General features: G+C 38.1%; 1 protein-coding gene across 1 annotated transcript in view; it reads right to left on the bottom strand.

Annotated features, from left to right (window-relative positions):
* Window positions 1-18,252: 18,252 nt before the first annotated feature.
* The window catches only part of LOC137642523 (transmembrane protease serine 9-like), a 23,975-nt gene continuing 22,702 nt past the window's right edge, over window positions 18,253-19,525 (bottom strand). The window contains exons 17-18 of the mRNA XM_068375152.1: window positions 18,572-18,701; window positions 18,253-18,311 (exon numbers count right to left, since the gene is read on the bottom strand). Of these exons, the coding sequence (XP_068231253.1) occupies window positions 18,253-18,311; window positions 18,572-18,701 (189 nt within the window). The remainder of the gene's footprint in view (window positions 18,312-18,571; window positions 18,702-19,525) is intronic.

Genomic DNA, 19,525 nt, shown 5'->3' with positions numbered 1-19,525 from the left:
ACTTTCTCAATGAGCCAATTTTTGTGTGCAATGGAAGAAGACACAGGTTTAATGTGTTTCTCAAATATAAATTTGCTGTCGAGAATAAAACCTAAAATTTTAAAAGAATCATACAAAGTTAAAGAAACCTCATCAATGCTGAGATCAGGATGCTGAGGAGCCACGGTCATTGACCTACTTATAATCATAATTTGAGTTTTGTTAGGATTCAACTTCATACCCCATAATTTGCACTATACACTAATTTTAGCTAGATCTCTATGAACGGATTCAGCAACCCCAGATCTACATTCAGGAGAGGGAATTGAGGCATCATCTGCATATACAACGAGCTCGTTTTCTAGGCCAAACCACTTATTACCAACCGTCTGAAAGCAAGAGCTTCGTGATTAACACGGTCAAAGGGAGCACTAAAATTAAGGCCAATTATACAAACTTCCTGACCATAATCAAGCAATTTCTGTAGAGCATTGGAGATTATACGAAGGGCATCACACGTTCCAAGGCATTTGAGAAAGGCAAATGGAAAACTAGAGAACAGAAGATTACCTTCAGTGTAAATATTTAGACGCTTTGCCAAAATACGTTAAAAAATTTAGATATTATGGGAATTATGGAAATCGTGTGGTAATCAGCAGAGCTAGGGCTACCACAAATAAATTTACTTAGTAGAGAGACATTACCAATTTTCCAACAAGTGCTAAAAAATAAATAAAGACATTAGGGTCTACATCTTAATCATCAAGGTCCATCAAGGGTATTTCAGTTTAATGAGAACGAAAAGCTGAACTACTATCGTTTCCAGAGGCCGTGTAATAGTGTTTTTTTTTTTAAATAACTCCTAAAATAACTGATGGATTTCCATGATATCAAAGCAGGGAGCGCTTCATACAATGGCTTAATTTTGGGAAATACTGTGCATTGCCAATTACGTTTCATTAACTTTTTTACTTAAGAAAATGAGGCTAAAGCCAGTCTTAGCCACCCACACATTCGCAAAAGTGATGACGTCCCTCAGTGACGTTGTTAAAACGTTTCTTCCCCTGTACCTTCCATCCCCCGAATTGTTAAACGCCTGTTTAACTCCATAGATAATTGTCATATGACCTACCCCAAGCAATACGAAATTCTTTGTCAGTAAAAGTTCAGCATACCTGGTAATGTGATTCGTGAATTTAGATTTTACTTAAACACAAGACCAACCTTTTATATCTTACTCACTCACTTACATTGAAGATCAAGAATGAGACTTATGACAGGAGACGAAAGAAGCTATGCTAACCCTACACTTCGCACTTCAAGCGAGTGTTGGTAAAGCAATAGAAATATAGTTTTCTTTAGGTTAAGCCGTAGGACTCATTCTTCCATACAACACAGGTTACCAGATACATCAATTGCCAGGAAGAAAATGACAGAGAGCATTGTTTGATATAATTTATCATATCAATTTCACCAGAGAGAGTAGCTTGAATTCCTTAGAAAAAGACTTCTAAAAGATGTTTCATATAAGGGCATTAACATCGGTCATTTGATAAATTTTTAAATCATATATATATATATATATATATATATAAATGTATATATATATATATATATATATGCGTGTGTGTGTGTGTTCATACATACATAAGATTTATTATATTTCAACCTATAGTTTTATATATTTATTTACGTTATAAGTACCAGTACCTATTTTTGTTACTTAAAAGGTATATGACAAATATCATTGCGACTTTGTCACTGGAATTATACCAGACTTCAATTAATGAACCAATCAACCTTACTTTGAGAAATCCATTGACATTGTCTACATGCCAAGCTGATATACTCGTATCAAAGTATTCATTAGCTTTTCTTTTCCAAAATAATGTTATCACTAATTGCTGGAAACCATAGATTTATGAGGGATAAAAAAAAAAAAAAGAAATGGACACTTATACATTTTACTCATCATCACTCTCAAGGAAAAAGATTGTTTTCTATTTCTACTAATGTTTTTATTTTATTTTTTTATTTTATTTTATTTTTTAGTCGCAAATCTAAAATTTGTAGGAGTCCGAGTAGAGTATCTCTTAGTGCGATTCCACACCCCTGTTTTAAACCTCTTCTATTATGTTTGATAATTTGTGTTAACAATCTAATCATTATCTACCACCATAAAACATTTTATTGCTCTTCCGGCTCATTTTATATGTGCAGTACATAGTCTTTCCTAACAGGTATTTACTCGGTAGCCTAATAACAATGGGAAAGAAGGAAAGAAGGCAAGAGGAAAGGGGGGGGGGAAGTACTAGGATAGCTATGGGTGTAAACACCGAAGGAGGGTTGGGGGAACCTCTGCGTCACAGTTACGTGATTAAGTAACACTTCTTCGAAACGCTCTGAAGGAAGGGAAGAAGTTCCTATTTTTTTCTAAGAGTAAACGGGTTAATTAAGCACATCTGTCATTTCATTGTACCACCAAAAATTAGGCCAGTGTTTGAAACATTCATTGCTGTAGTTTCATGGAAATTCATAAGCCGGTTTGTTAGATATTTGGGAAAAACACTATTACACGGCCTCTGGAAACGATAGTAGTTAGTTTAGCCTCAAGAAAACAGGAATAAGGATGATTGAATTTCTCATTACTCGGATTACTGTCAAACACACCTGCCAAAAGGGTTGCCTCTTCCTTTGGACAGTGAGTGACAGAGCCGTCGGTTTAATTAAAGGAAGACCACTCAGGTCTTCAGTAAAGAGTGCAAATTTAATGGTAGCCCACCAGTCCTATTCCTGGGTTGCACCCGAAAAGGATTCTTTTATGGTTAGATTGTATTCCTTTTCAGTTAAAGCATAAACTCTCTGAGCAAAAGCTCTCAGCCCAGTAAATCAATTCCAAGTGAAATTTGATCTATTACCCATCCAACGGTGACAGGCCATCTGCTTCTCCAAATAAGCGTGTTTAAACCCATCATCACAAAAGCAGGATTTTGTCTTTCACTTGACATTTTAGCACATGAGAAAGGATACGCCTATAAATTCGGTTTCCCCGGATTCTTATTCAAGAAAACACGGCATACACAACACACACACAAACATATATATATATATATATGTATATATATATATATATATATATATATATATTTATATATATATATATATATATATACATATATTTACATACATATATATGCATACATATGTATATATATATATATATATATATGCTCATCATCATCATCATCATCATCCATTACTAGTCCACTGCAGCAGAATAAAAGCTTCAGACATGTCCCTCCACTCGCGTCTAGAAAAGTGGCATTTTAAGTTTCATAATCTCATTTTGTTTACCAAGTGCACTCCATCTCATGCTTATCCTTTTAATCTCGGTCTCATGTCCTAAGAAAACAATTACTGTATGTTCTAAGTATGTATATTCACTAACAGTCTCTAGAGGTTCCCCTTATCTAAAATATCTCTGCATTTTCATTGAACATTATTTATTACAATCATTCACATGGTTCACTAAATAGAACAAGGTCATTTGAAAATCTTAAGTTATTAAGGTATTGCCCATTAATGTTTTAATTTCTAAACATTCCCAAGATACATTTCTAAAAACTTAGGCATGCTGTGAATGATTTAGGAGAGATGAGTCTCCCTATATTACATACATGCAGACACACACATAATATAAATATACATATATATAATGCATATACACACACACACACACACACACACACACATATATATATATATATATATATGTGTGTGTGTGTGTGTGTGTGTGTGTGTGTTTGTGTACTTGATATAATCTTTTAACCTATATTGAACCGAGAAACTGCTTTACCAAAATGCATACATTTACTGAGGAAATTATAATAAGGTTTATTTCATAATTGATTTACACTCTGAAACGCCCTTATTGACAAACACATATTCGTAGGTGGATGACGCAACACAGACAGGCGTTGGCGAAGACACAGAAATGTGAAAACTTTCTTTGCCCTTATTCGATTTGCCTATGTTTATTATGCTGATTATAAGAACATCAAATTACACCATAGTCATGAACATTCTCCCACATAACTATTATTCCTCAAATTATTTGAATCTGTAATGAAAAAAAGATACTCTCCATTTAAGGAAATTTATTTGGCACGCTGTTCCAAACTCGTCCCACCAACCTTAACTATGCCGGAGATTGTTACATTGGTCACTTGTGCAGGGACATAACCTACCATTCATGTGTTCTGATGAAGAAGAGAAATACTAAACACTTTTATAAGTAAACTCAGGTTGCTTTCTGTAGCTTGTGAAAAATTTTCATGTTCTGATATAGATATATACTCCTCATATGGAAACGATCGTTGGACAATTTACCAACAACCAATTCTCTAGCCTCTACCTTCCTACCACTTTTTTTTTTTTTTTTTTTTTTTTTTAATTGAAGTGGTCTTTGAATAATTTACTATATTAGTTGGGGCAAGAGACTTCTGATGCCATCTATTGGCGATAAAGTAAAACTCATAGGATATATGGGAGGGAGTTAGGAAGTGAGCGCAATTTTGCCTTTTGGAATGTAAAAATATTGGTATTCGACTTAGTTTTCACTGATAATATATGTCATACCATGAAACATATCAATTACCTATTGGTTTCATAGAATGGTAATTAAAAATTGAATGAAATAACGTGTAATTCCTTGATTGTATCTCCGACTTGTGACGAGCCGAGAGAAGGTTGTGACTCAAAGACAGTATGCAAGCAACTGAGTGAATTTATTATAGAACACTCTCCTTTATATACAAAAGCTAAAACCAACAAGAAATTTTGTGTTAAAAAAACAGACACTGTTACAGAGGACAAAAGCAGACATGTTTATTCTGGTTCTTTTTAGTGCGAGGGAAGAGCGAAGATACAAGCATAATATATACACAAAATTAACTATGTACGATCGTGTGACACACGGTTGGTACAGACTTCAGTACATGTGGCATATCTGGCGACACCCCGCCCCCCTCCAAATGTAATTAAACTCACGATTGTTTACCGAGGAAATATTTCTGTGACATTTACTGTGAAATTTATAATTTCCTAAGAATTAAGCTGTGGCCAGACAACAAGGAACATCAAATTCAAGGGCGTCTGTTTTATAGTAATTTTGTGGCCAAATAGCAGCAGAAATGAAGTCATAAAATTTATAATTAGTTGATGATGGAGTAAGCAGCAATTTGGTACTCTACTACTAAGGCCATCTATTGACCATGAAAATAAACAATGTGTAGAGCTCTTTAATCGTTGCATTCTTAAACCTTCCATGACGTCATTTTGGTTTAAAAATAGCCTAAAATATCTTTCCTACTTCATTGGAGCTCTGTATAATTTATACCTGCCACACATGTTTCTACATAAGTATCAATCTATCATCCTTTTCCAATTGGATAGAATCATTCACATGTATGGAACAAGGGACGTGTGCTGCCATCTTTTGATAAGAAGTAGAAACACTCGGATTCTATTCAAATTTGGAAAAAGTGTGTGATTACTAAAAAATACTTTTATAGTAGGCTTTTTTTCAATAAATGCATAAAGAATTCATAATTCCAATGCTCTATTTTTCTTCTCAGTTTTAGTCTCTTTTTAATGGTGATTATATGTAAAATATAGATAATATGTATTAGAAAAAATATATATAGATCCCAATATTCTAATAGCAAAGAGTTGGAACATCCTAGATTTAACCAAAATATATTCGTGTCCGCAGCAAATACGTTGTCAGCTAATCATAAGCCCAATAACAGATATCAATCCTCTATAAAGTGTGTCTTGTTACATGTACAAGGAGCGTAAGATTTTTTTTTTTTTTTCTTTTTTTTTTTTTTGGTGGGGGTGGGGTCGTCAGCTAAAGTTTGAAAAAGCAAATGTAACAACTTAAGAATTGCAGATGGCTAATTCTGTTTAGTGAATCATTGAAAGAATTACAAAAGATGATAGAAGATTTGAATAAATAAAAGCAGAAATGTAGGACTAAGAATGACCACGTGCAAAACTAAGATAATATCTAATTGGATTCACTCAATCTTAACTCTAACTTGTTGTCTCTACATTTTCATTGAATATTATCTTAGTTTTACTCAAATTCATTTTCAGTCCTACATTTCTGCTTTCCCTATTCAAATCTTCTAACATCTTTTGTAATTTCTCCCATAATTAGCTTAACACAGCTATGTCATCTGCAAATCTTAAGTTATTAAGGTATTTATCATTGATATTGTATATATATATTTTTGGTCTCAAGCTATGTTGTCCTGATGGAAGTTCCTAATAGGTAGCTTTCTAGGGTATATTTGACTACAGTGATATTCCCAGAGAATTTTACCTTAAGGTATCCAGAATTCTAACTTCTGGAGCGAATATCCCTAAATAATCTCACAGGGATATCGCATAATATCAGAGGACGTATTCTTGATACGTCACATAGCTATCTTTACTCCGAACAGTATTAACGCTTCGAGGGGTTATAGTGACAAGAATCTGAAACGAAAATGAAAAGAGAGCCGCTCATAAGGCATCTCTCCTATTCCGTTTCCAGTGTGTATCTGATGAAGGCGGTAGCGTCCTATTTATTCCTTTTCGTGTAGCTCTACTACTCGGTGTTTTCCCTTGTGTTCTCTCGTTATTTTGGATTTTATTCAACATTTTGATGACTTCACCGGCCTCTTCTGCCTCTGGAAAGTTGAGTATTATCTTTACTATGTATAAATGTAAGCTCTTGTCGTTTTGAATTAAATCAAAAGTGATATTAACGTAAACAAGAGCTGTTGCCTACCGGAGGCATCCTGGATGCTATCGCTCGCTATTTATGGGTCATTTAGTTAGCTAGAGCAACGTTCCTGGTCTGTTATGCTTTAATAATCTAGCTATTTAGCTCATCTAAGAATGCTTATATTATACCGTCAGTTTTAGTTCGGTGATTTCGACACGGGTCGAGGTACCGATCTTGCCCTTCGCGAGGCTTAGTAGCCCAGGCGTCTGGCCCTAGTATTTTCATGCATGATATAAGTTTTTCCGAGTGTTATATTAATGAAGCTATAGGCAAATCTTTCATAAATGTAAGATATTGTTGAATGTTTTTTCCAAGATTGCATACGAGAGAGTTTCGGTGAATTAGGTAATCTATTCTCACCTTACCTAGTGTAGTATTCTAGGTATAGTAGTATACTTTCGCACTTCCCCGATTGTTCTTTTCTCCTCAGAAGGTTAAGTTCAATCACTCTCTCCCTCTGAAAGCCTTTGGCTTAATCCTAGTGGTTCTATCTGTATGATAATTCAGGTATAACTATACTAGGATATGTTTGTCCTGTCCTGATAACCAGAGTGACTGGTTTTTTGGGTTAAGGCAGAACATCAGAGTTTCTAGTCTGTGGTCTACTTCTTCCTAGCATAGAGAATGAGTCTCTTTTGCTAGGTTAGGGGCGGACACAGGAAGCTTTGCTTCCCTAGTCCATGTCGGAAGGATTCTGTAAAAGATGATTCCTTCCTCTAGTGGCCTAGCAGACTGTCCTGTGTTGTTTTTCTCTAGCTGGAGAATGAGTTTTCTCTGTTGCCCGGTGAAATAACTTCACCTAACTTTGTTCTGGTTGGGAGGAGGATAGCAGGTATTGCCAATCTTCCTCCCTAATAGACAACTCTTGGTTAGGATGAGCTTCCCTAACTGCTGAGTGTGTCTCTTGCTGAACGAAGTCTATAGGACCCTTATCCCTTCCCCACCTATCTTTCTTTTATTTTCTTTTGGCCACAGTCCTACTTCCGTACCTAGTATAGGTTAGGATGGAGGACCGGCTCAGCTCTCTGCTGGCTGGCATTACGTGTCGGCCGGCAGACACCCTTGGTTCTTTGCAGAGTGAACCCCAGACCTCCCTTGGTCTCCCTTCCATGTCTGCCGGTAGAGCCCGGCAGGCTATGGATTCTTTGGAAGTCTGAATGCTACATTCTCCCCTTCCATAAGTTCACTCTTTCTGGATGGAAGGTCGTATGGCAATGCCGCCTTATAACCTTACATCCATACTGTTTCTCTGACTATTGTCTGGTACTCCTAGCCCGGCTGCCGGCTTAACAGCCAACAGCCGGGCAGGTGGAGGTTCTCTGGTTCTTAGCTACTGCCGGCGAGCATGGGTTTTATTACCTTGGCCTGCCGGCAGTGGAAAAGCAGCCCGAATCTGCCACTACGATTAGCGGCCGGCAACCGGGTATTAGTGTTTTCAGCTGTCGGCCGGCAATGATTGCCGGCCGGCACACAGTCGCGAATCAGTGGGCTACTGCCTATTAGTTAAAGATGGTATATTGTTCAACTATACAGGGGTATATGCCGGCCAGCACGTGCCGGCGCACACCGGCTCGTACCGGCACGTGCTGGCTGGCACAACAGCATGCGATGTACAGTAGTTGCTATATTGGTAGTGTAGTTCACACTGCATTAGTAGAAACTGCTGTACTGAGTTTGTGATAACACTAGAGTTCTTCATCATACTTAATGTTATCTTGTACAGCCTTTTGTTGAGACCGTACAATATATAGAAAGTGAGTTCATTCTGTATTCATTCGATCCCGTATATTAAAACTGCACATTAAATTTCCGTTTAGGAAATTACATAAGGTATTCTAGAATAGAATTAACCTTAGTTTTAATATCTTGGGAGGTTACTGCAATTGACTGGACAGGAAATACAAGTTTGTGTCTTTCCTTCTTTTTTTTATACTTTTTCTATATAAGCTAAATGTTTTAATATAAGTGAAAAAGCCTTCACTTGATACTCATGGATTTTTCTTCTCTTTACAGGAGGACCATTCAAAGTGAGGGAGTGTATTCTGTAATGTCCGCAGTAAGAACTTCTGTGGACATCAACATTGCAGGAGGCACGCAGCATGCGCAGCCTCCAGAGGTGATCTCTGGTATTGGGACCCTCAGGTTTGTACAGTATGTTCTAACCTGATTACCGAGGCTTTTGACGACCCTAAGTCGACGGAGTCAAGGGATGCTGCCAGGGAAAAGTTATGATCCTGGTTGAGGGGTTTTCAGAAAAACACCTCAGGCCCCTTCCTTCCAAATGAGAAGATGAGGGCCTACCTTTTCCCTAAAGCATTAGCCGATGCAGTCATTCCTCAGCCTCAGGTGGAGATACCAACTGCCCAGAATCTGGTAGATTCTGAAGTCTCGGCCGCCCTTTCAGACATCCAATTGGACGATAAGATGTCGGAGGTGTCGGATTCTACAGAGAAGGACCTTCTAGGAGAAGGTCAGGAGGAGGAGCCGTACCAGGCTCCTCAAGTAGAAGAGGAAGAAATCGATGAGGGGTCGGTTACATCGGTTCCGGACCCAGAACCTGTTCCCTCTACATCGTCTGCTATCCCAGATGAACTGGGAAGGACTCTTTCTTCTATTGTTGAGATGATCCAACAAATTCAAAAGAAGAATGATGAGAAGGAAGCTGCAATGAAACTGGAGATACGTAGACTTGCAGCATTACGTGGGCCCCAGAAGCGACTCAACGTAAAGGATCTTCCTTTGTGCTCGGATACCAATCCTTGGAGGTATGCCGAACACATGCCAATGACAATCGGGAAGATCGTCATATCAGAAAAGTTGGGAGCAATTCCCCTGGAAGAGGTGGAATTTTGGCCCAACAAAGATTCTTACCCGGACTGTTATGTCCGCCTTAGGAAGAAGCCAGCCTCAAAGGAGGAGACTGAGCCGAAGGAGGTCATAGTTTTTGACCATAGTAAAGCTCAGGCATTACTAGCGAGCTCGATGAAAGAGAGGGGCTTCACGAACTCAAAGGTGCCAGCCTTGAGTAAGAAGCTTCCCTCCTTTGTGGCCTCTCCTACCAGAGCCTTTCCCTTCATGAAAAAGGGATATAAGGCAGCCTTAAAGGCGGTGGAGGCAGGGAAACCATGCCCCTCCTTGGAGGAGTGTAAGCCGTTATCTCTGACCTTGCCCTTGGACCAAGAAGACTTGAAGGATGTACACCTTAGCTTCTCAGTCGGGAAGCTGGAAGCTGATATTGCTGAACGTCAGTTTGGTGAGGAACTTCCAAAACTGTCGGAGGTTCTCTTGCGCAGAGAGCAAGAGACAAAGGAAAGACTAGCGGCATCGATGTCGTTGAAAACGACATTAGAAACGATGGCAAGTGACCCCAAGATCCAGGACATGTTCATGGTAGTGGCCAAAACCCATCTGGCCACAGTTACAAAGGATCTCTATAGCTTTGTTAAAGCTAGGAGAGCCTGTAGATAGTTAGTGTTCGCCTCGGCTGCGGTGAGGCACGAACCGAGGAAACTGATCTCCTCTCGTATCTGGGGGAAAGACCTCTTTCCTAACGATGTGGTTAAAGAGGTAGTAGACAATGCCGCCACAGAGAATAGGAACCTTCTCAAAAAGTGAGGCTTAGATCTTAAGAGAAAATCTACTCCGGATGAGGGTCCCCAACCCAAGAGGAAGACAAAAAGGCCTAGGCCATCCTCTCGGCCGGCTATACCCTACCGACAGCAACAACAACAACAACAACTTCCTGTGACCGCGGTGCCTCAGATAATGGCACAACCTGCAACCACGTACCAACTGGTACCTCAACAAGTGGTGACTCAGTCACCAGTTTTTAACCCAGCCTTCGAAAGGCAGACTTCTTCCTTTCGTTCGAAGGCTAGAGGAACAGCCAGAGGTTCTTCTAGACGCCCTTCAAGAGGAAGGGGATCCAGGGGAGGACGCGGTCAAGGAGGCAAGGCCTCAGGTCCACAGTAGCAGAAGTGAGATACTTCCAGAGGCTATAGCTATTTAGTGATCGCTGGACCTTCGATCCCTGGGCCCACAGCCTAATAAAGAATGGACTAGGTTGGAGGTGGAGCAGTCCTCCATCTCAATTTCCTCAATTCTCCCAACACTCAACCCTCGTTCTGGAAGAATATGTCTGAGAGCTCTTAGACAAAAGAGTAATCCGGAAAGTTAAGTCCATCAAATTCCAAGGGAGGCTGTTTTGTGTTCCAAAGAAGGACTCAGAAAAAACTCAGAGTCATTCTAGACTTGTCGCCACTCAACAAGTTCATAGTAAACTACAAGTTCAGAATACTCACACTTCAACACATAAGGACCCTACTGCCCAAATGGGCATATACTGTCTCTATAGGCTTGCCTGACGCTTATTGGCACGTTCCAATTAATCGTCACCTCTCCTCCTACCTAGGCTTCAGGTTACATAGAAAGCTTTACGCCTTCAGAGCCATGCCTTTCGGGCTAAATATAGCCCCAAGGATTTTCACGAAGCTCGCGAACGCAGCCGTCCATCAATTACGCCTAAAGGGGGTCCAAGTAGTAGTCTACTTGGACGACTGGCTGGTGTGGGCAGCATCCATTACAGAATGCATGCAAGCTTCTAAGATAGTGATCCAGTTTCTGGAACATCTGGGATTCAAGATCCACATCAAAAAGTCTCGACTTTCTCTAGCTCAAAAATTTCAGTGGTTGGGAATCCACTGGAATTTGGAGTCACATCGACTTTCCATTCCTGGGAAGAAGAGGAAAGAGATAGCAGGATCTGTCAAGAGACTATTGAAATCCAAACGGATATCAAGACGCGAACAGGAGAGAGTGCTGGGCTCTCAACAGTTTGCTTCAATAACAGATCCAGTGCTAAGAGCACAGCTAAAGGATGCAACAGGAGTCTGGAGGAAATACACATCAAACGCGCGAAGAGATCTAATAAGACCTCTACCGACTCGACTGCAAACGCTTCTCAAGCCGTGGTCCAATGCCAAGCAACTGAAGAAGTCAATACTTCTTCAACCTCCTCCCCCGTCAGTAAATATCCATACAGACGCTTCAAAGGAAGGTTGGGGAGTTCACTCTCATCCGAAGAGAGCCCAAGGAGCTTGGTCCAATCTTTCCAAGTCATTTCACATCAACTTTCTAGAAGCCATGGCAGTACTTCTGACTTTAAAGAAAGTATCTCCTCGCCACCCGACCCACATAAGACTGGTTCTAGACAGCGAGGTAATAGTGAGATGCCTGAATCGACAAGGGTCGAAGTCACCTCAAATCAACCAAGTGATGTTGGCCATATTCCGTTTGGCAGAAAGGAAGAAATGGCACCTGTCAGCAGTTCACATTCAAGGGTTCCGCAATGTGACAGTGGATGCTCTATCCAGGTTTACACCAATAGAGTCAGAATGGTCCCTAGACGCAGGATCGTTCTCCTTCATCTCGAGTCAAGTCCCGGAGCTGCAGATAGACCTCTTTGCGATGCAAGACAACAAGAAAATGGATCGTTATGTGTCCCCATACGAGGACCCGCTAGCGGAGGCAGTGGACACTTTGTCCCTAGACTGGAACAGATGGTCCAGTATTTATCTGTTCCCTCCGCACAACCTCCTTCTGAAGGTCCTTGACAAACTGAGATCCTTCAAAGGGAAGGCGGCAATAGTGGCACACAAGTGGCCAAATAGTGTGTGGTTCCCTCTGGCGTTGGAACTACGACTAAAATTCGTACCGCTACCGGATTCATCCCTGTCTCAGCGAGTACAGAATTCGACTGTCTTCGCTTCATCACAGAAAACCAGGAACCTACATCTCATGATTTTCTCTCCTTAGTGAGGAGGAAAAGGTGAGCAGCCGACACAATACTACTGAATCTATTTCCAGACCCAACGTTTCTTACCAAGAACAAGCTACCCACCAACAGGTGGGGTCCCTAGAGAATCTGCCCTCTGAAGGAAGATGTATCTCTATGTCCAGTGGAGTGCCTAAAGGTCTATCTTCATAGAACTTCAGACTTTATGGGAGGACAGCTGTTCAGAGAAGAAACCTTGGGCTCAAAGTTCTCTATAACTAAGGGCGAAACTCACCTGTGATATTCGCAAAAAGGGTCCTGACAGTACAGCCGCTAGTCATGATCCGAGAGGAGTTGCTTCTTCCATAGAATTTCTTTATTTTTATGGACCTTGAACATCTTTGTTCATACACCGGCTGGTGGTCATCCAAGGTGTTCTTTATGCACTGTGCGAAGCAATTGGAGCAACTTAAGTAGTCTGTGGTAGCAGCAGGTAGAATCCTTTAACCTTTTGTTTTAAATCTGCGAGGAACAGTGGAATTAATTTGGGACGATTAATTAAGTAGGTTGGTGTGTAGTCACTGTATGTACTACACACTGAGCGATAGGCCACGAAAGTGTCCTTATGAACTGTTCCATTGACGTTGGTGAACTACAGCATAATACGGACACTTGTGCCAAGCGTTTCTTACGCTAGTGTAATTAAACAGTATACAAACTGTATCATTATTATTAATTCAATTGAAGTGGCAAATCTGTTTCATGGTAGATGAAACTATATTTTCTGTTGACTGTTTTCTTTGTGCTTTAGTGGATATCATCCACTTTTTATAAATTTTATAAAGATTGATCTGATATGTACGTTTTTTAAATTTTGATAAACTAGTTCATAGTGAACCCTGCGTTTTATTCGCCCACACTCTTTTTTTTAGAAATGTACTGAGCATTAAGATTAAAATATGGATATTTTTATCATGGTATGTCTTTTAAGATTGTTCCCTGATTCAAGCAAAAGTCCACTCTCTTTAGGAAGGGTTGACGTGGGACCCTAACGGGATAGTGGCAGAGATGCAAAATTTGTTCATATGCGGATATAACCATTATCCAATAGTTAATAAGAGTAGTCACATTGGGGAAGGTGTCACAAATTCATTCTGACATTAGCGACTCTTATACAAGCTTTGCTTTATAATGTATAAGGCGAGACCACTATACAAGCTTGTCATTTTGTCATCCATAAGTTATTATGTACTCCTCGAGACTTTTCCAGAGTCTAGTATGACTCTTCCCTGTAGGGGACAGGAAGCACTAACATAGTTCATTCTTAGATGAAATGATGTATGACGGTAACATCATAGGTCTCTAGGTCTAGACGGACCAGGAAAATACTTTCTTGGGAATACGGCACCAATTCAGAATCCACAGATACAGTAATGCTCTGGTAAACTTCCATCAGGACGACATGGCCTGAGCCCAAAAAACGGATTTTGAGCGAAGCGAAAATTTATTTTTGGGTGAGGTAGCCATGTCGTCCTGATGGACCCGCCCTTCCTTTTATTGTAAAAGGGCTTTTTAACACCTCCCTATAATACAGTATCTGTAGCACCTCGTATATCGCTACAAGGAATAAAGAGGGCGCTACCGCCTTCATCAGATACACACTGGAAATGGAATAAGAGAGATGCTTTATGAGCGGCTCTCTTTTCATTTTCGTTTCAGATTCTTGTCACTATAACCCCTCGAAGCGTTAATACTGTTCGGAGTGAAGATAGCTATGTGACGTGTCAAGAATACGTCCTCTGATATTATGTGATATCCCTGTGAGATTATTTAGGGATATTTGCTCCAAGAGTTAGAATTCTGGATACCTTAAGGTAAAATTCTCTGAGAATATCACTGTAGTCAAATATACCCTAGAAAGCTACCTATTAGGAACTTCCATCAGGACGACATGGCTACCTCACCCAAAAATAGATTTTTCACTTCGCTCAAAATCCGTTATATATATATATATATATATACATATATATATATATATATATATATATTATATATATATATATATATGTATATATATATATATATATATATGTATATATAGATATAGATATATATACATATATATATATATATATATATGTGTGTGTGTGTGTGTGTGTGTGTTGTGAAAACGTATGGATTACTATTACTAGGGAATATTTCAACAACTCAAGATTTGCAAAGGACATAGTTGTGCTTAGTGAATCACGGGAAGAATTACAAAGGATGATAGAAGATTTGAATAGAGAAAACACAAACGTAGGGCTGAAAATGATAATGAACGAGGAGAATGTGAAAAGAATAGGCCAGACTATTCGGTATATATGTAGGCGAAGGAATTTGAGCTGTATCCATAGATAGGTAGAGCCAATGTAGTTCTGTCTGGCCAGTCAAAAGATCCAATAACTCTCTGGTGGTAGTATCCCAAAAGGTGGCTGGTGTCCTGGCAAACCTCCTGCCTACCTACTGACTGATTGCAATAATTACACAGGCATCACACTTACGTCAGTTGTTATGAAAATATATAGTATGCTTATTCTAAAGACTAGAGAAAAAGATTGATGAAAAGCTGAGAGATGAACATGCAGGATGTAGAAAAGGTAGAAGTTTGACTGACCAAAGTTTCATTTCAAGACATGCTGTACAGTAATGTGTAGAACATAGAAATCCACTTTTATGGACTATGAAAAGCCTCTGATAGTGTGCACCGGCCAATTTTGTGGAGAGTCCTGCGTTATTATGGAGTTCCTCCTAAATATGTAAATTTTATCAAGTCTGTTCATGAGCTTAACAAATGCAAAGTTTCAGTGAGCAGTGAAGTACTCTAAGGTTATGTGCTTTCAACTATGTTGTTTATCTTCTTCATGGATTTTGTAATGCAATGAACAATTGGGGATGGCGGAGAACGATTGGACTGGATTGTTGACAGAAAATTAGCGGACCTTGAGTATGCTGATGACGCTGTCCTTATTAGTAAAACGCCAAAGGACTTGCAAATTTTGCTTACCAGAATACATGAAATATCACATGAGGTTAGACTAAAGAAAAATAGAAGAAAGACAGAGATGATTAGAATTGAATATGTAATGGAAGATGAAATATTTTTTGGACGAGAAAGGATTATTAGGGTGGAATCATTTAAATATTTACGAACTATGATTAATATTGGGTCTTTAGAATTAGAGATTAATTCAAGCTTGAAAAAAGCAAGTAAGAAAATGGCTAGGTTAAGTAAAATTTGGAAATCAAATCGTCTGAAACTACAAATAAGAATCAGGTTATATATCTGCTTAGTGAGATCGTGCTATGACAATGAAACAATATCCAACAGATTTTGTAGATTTAAAAACAATGCCCTCAGAAGAATATTGCGAGTTGAATAGCAGGAGAGGATTAGATACGAGACTATAATAGAGATTATTCAAGTGCCGTATGTGGATGAGATCATGGTGAGGGGTAGATGGAGATGGTTTGGGCATGCTCTTTGCGCTCCCCAAGAGAGTTTCGTTCACCAAACTTTAAACTGGGCTACATAGGGCACTAGAAGACTTAGGAAACTAGGCCTACATGAAGGAGGACTATGAAGCGTGAAGTAGATGATGAATGGAGAAGTATTGATTTAAAGGCTCAAGATAGAGACGACTGGTGAAATCTAACTGAGACACTTTGCGTCAATAGGCGTGGGAGATGATAATAATATATATATGTATATATATATAATATTTATATATATATATATATATATATATATATATATATATATATATATATATATATATATACATAATATATATATATATTTATATATATATATATATATATATATATATATATATATATATATATATATATATATATATATATATATATATATATATGTGTGTGTGTGTGTGTGTGTGTGTGTGTGTGTGTGTGTGTCAGTGGGTATGTTGTTCTCCTAAATGAGAACCTGGTCAACATGATTGATAGACATATCATTAATTTGTGCTAAAATACCGAGTGAAAGTCAACCCTTGTTTCAGTGGTAATTGTCTTTGCACATGTTTGGAAAAGGAGGAGACCTGTCATCATTGGAAAGGTAATATAACTATACTCAGCTTAAAGCTTTTGCTCTGAAAGTTTATACTTCAACTGAAAACGAAGACAATTTAACCATAAAAGAAACCCTTTCAGGTAGAACTCGGTTACACGAGTGGTGGGCTACCTTTAAATCTATACCTTTTGGTGTAGAAGCAACAGTTCCTCCTCTACTTGAACTAGATGGTGCTGTCACTCACTGTCCAAAGAAAAACGCAACCCTTTTGGCTAATATGTTTAATAACAAGCAGAGTAATGAGAAACTATATCCTCCTTATTCCTCTTTGGTCCCATGAAATTAAAACACTTTTGATGGAGCTTGATGTTCATGAACGTGTAGACCCTAAAGGTATTTTTCCTTTGTTTTTTATAGACAGCTGATTACTTGGCTCCTAAGTTGTCTGTTACTTTCCGCAAGTTATCAAGAAGAGGTAATTTTACTCCGTTAGATAAATGTGTTAGTTGTATAGCTCTATCCCAGCTGATTGCTGTCCAGTTTCCATATATTCCATATCAAATTTTAGATGTCTTTTGACAAAACGTCTAAAAAGGTAAGTGGAAGATACCTGTCAGTTCCCTAGTCTTCAATTTGTCTTTCGCAAAGGCCTTGAAGCATGTGATGACATTCTTACATTCTCTAATGCTGTGTAGAAATCCCTTGATTGTGGCCAGGAAGTTTGTAGTATTGGCATTGAGTATAGTGCTATTTTTTACTTTTATAATCATGGAACTTTGGTTTTCTAACTCAAAGAGTTAGGAATTGGTGGATCTTTTCTTAGCATCATTATCTAATTTTTAGGTAATAGATTGCAGAGTTGTATGGTATCTGCTGTTTCTTAGGGTAGTGTTTTGACTCTATTACTTTTCATATTATATATACATGGTTGTGGTTTCGCCTATAATACGCGACCGTTGTATATGCAGATGATGCTACTCTCTTTGCCGTAATTCCATCTCCTGAATATAAACCTGGGGTTGCTGAATCACTTAATAGAGATCTAGCTAGAATTAGTTCACGATGTGTTGTAAGAGATTTGTTTTGTTGCCATTCAAGAAAATCATACCTTCAATTCTACATTATTAGATGTAGGATTAACAGTTCTTCCTTAGTTTAAATCAGATAATTTAGTCACTGGTTATGCAAAAGAGAAGACAAACTATTTTGCTAATGGGTTTAAGAGCCAGTGATTAGTTTTCTCGTTTTTAAGCCTTCCTATAATAGATGATTAGTTATCTAATATAAAAATATCATTTACAATGTTTAATTTTACCACTAACCTATACATAGTTTTCCTCTGATTTGACATATATTTCATTTGAAAGGATCATTTGATCACGAATGAAAAGGAGAATATATCTAGGTGAGAGGATGTATAAATAATACGTTTCTCAATGCATAAAGATTTAATATTTCATTATCAATTAAGAATAGAAGTCACATTTATATGAAACCATAAGAAAGGATTTTCAAAAGAGAATTGTAATCTTGGTAAGAGAAGTTCATATGGACTCTACTTGCTGTTTTCTACTTTCAAAAGTTGAATATCGTTTAAGGCCTTGGACATGTTTCAGAACCTGCAGTATTTGATGATATCCAAGAGAGATAATCTGTAAATAAAAAAAATTGTGTAATTTAGAATACTAAGTCTAATATCACATGCCGTTTATCTACGATCAGCATCTTCTAAAGTTGACCAAATTGAGGTTTTAACTATTCCAGAATTTTATTTCCATTCTTGCAAAATTTCAGTGATTTTTGAGATCCTATGATCGTATATTTACTTTATACTGAACTTTTATTTGTAAATAAACTACCTTTCTAATCTCTGTAAATCTGGTATAAATTGTACATTTTTTATCTGACTTACTGTTGACTCGTGCATAGACACCAGGATATCCAGCATAAGCGCAGCCATAACCCCAGGATACCACTCCAATCTGCACCATGAAGGATGCTGCTGTGTTGCCGCCAGTCACCATAGGACCTCCCGAGTCACCCTGAAAAGTTTAAACACCAGATAAAATGTGGATGGAAAGTGTGAATTTGTTACCTATTTTGATAACACATTACCTCCATTTGAGTTTATCATGAAGAAAAAAGACTTTGGTCTCTCACCTTATTTTATGGAAATGTTCATTGTACTGAAAATAGCATCACATTTTCTATTTACAAAAAGCCCATTATGACTGTAATCATAGTAATCGAATAAAGAAGGACAATTATTTTTAATGTTCCTGCAAGATCGACATAATCGTAGTTCAAAATTTGCTGGAGATGAATCTCAAATTAATATTTCAGATAAACTGAGATATGTTGGTCATTCTACTTAAAATGCAGAAATTTGAAGAAACTTGTTATTCAGTCATGACAAAAGAGCCTTTAAGCCATCAAAATTTAATTGTTCTAATTTTGAAAAATCTTTTAAAGTGGGTTATAGATTTTATGAGAATTTTAATATCATTGTTGGTCTCAAGTTTTCGAAAAGATTAGGACACAATAATTAAGAATTATCCATCAGTGTCTTATGGCTGCATTGATAAGGTTCCTTGCAATAGAGGCAATTGCTTTCAGGAGGGGTCATTTGGCAAGGGACTTGCTACCCTAATCAAACCGCATAAATCCAGTGTTAGGGTAAGACAATGTCGAAGTGTTATTTTTACATATCAAAAATTTTAATCACCGAATTGATTAGTTTAGGGCTGAAGTTTGTTTTATATTGCAACACGTAACTAGCAAGAATTATATTAAACTTTCAAAATCAAATATCATAGGGACTTAATGAGCGCATTTCAAGCTATGTACCATTTTAGTCTTCAAAGAA

This window comes from Palaemon carinicauda, chromosome 6 (genome assembly GCF_036898095.1).
Source record: "Palaemon carinicauda isolate YSFRI2023 chromosome 6, ASM3689809v2, whole genome shotgun sequence".
Taxonomy (NCBI): domain Eukaryota; kingdom Metazoa; phylum Arthropoda; class Malacostraca; order Decapoda; family Palaemonidae; genus Palaemon; species Palaemon carinicauda.
The sequence above is the reverse complement of the archived record's forward strand: the minus strand, read 5'-3'. Positions and strand labels throughout refer to the sequence as shown.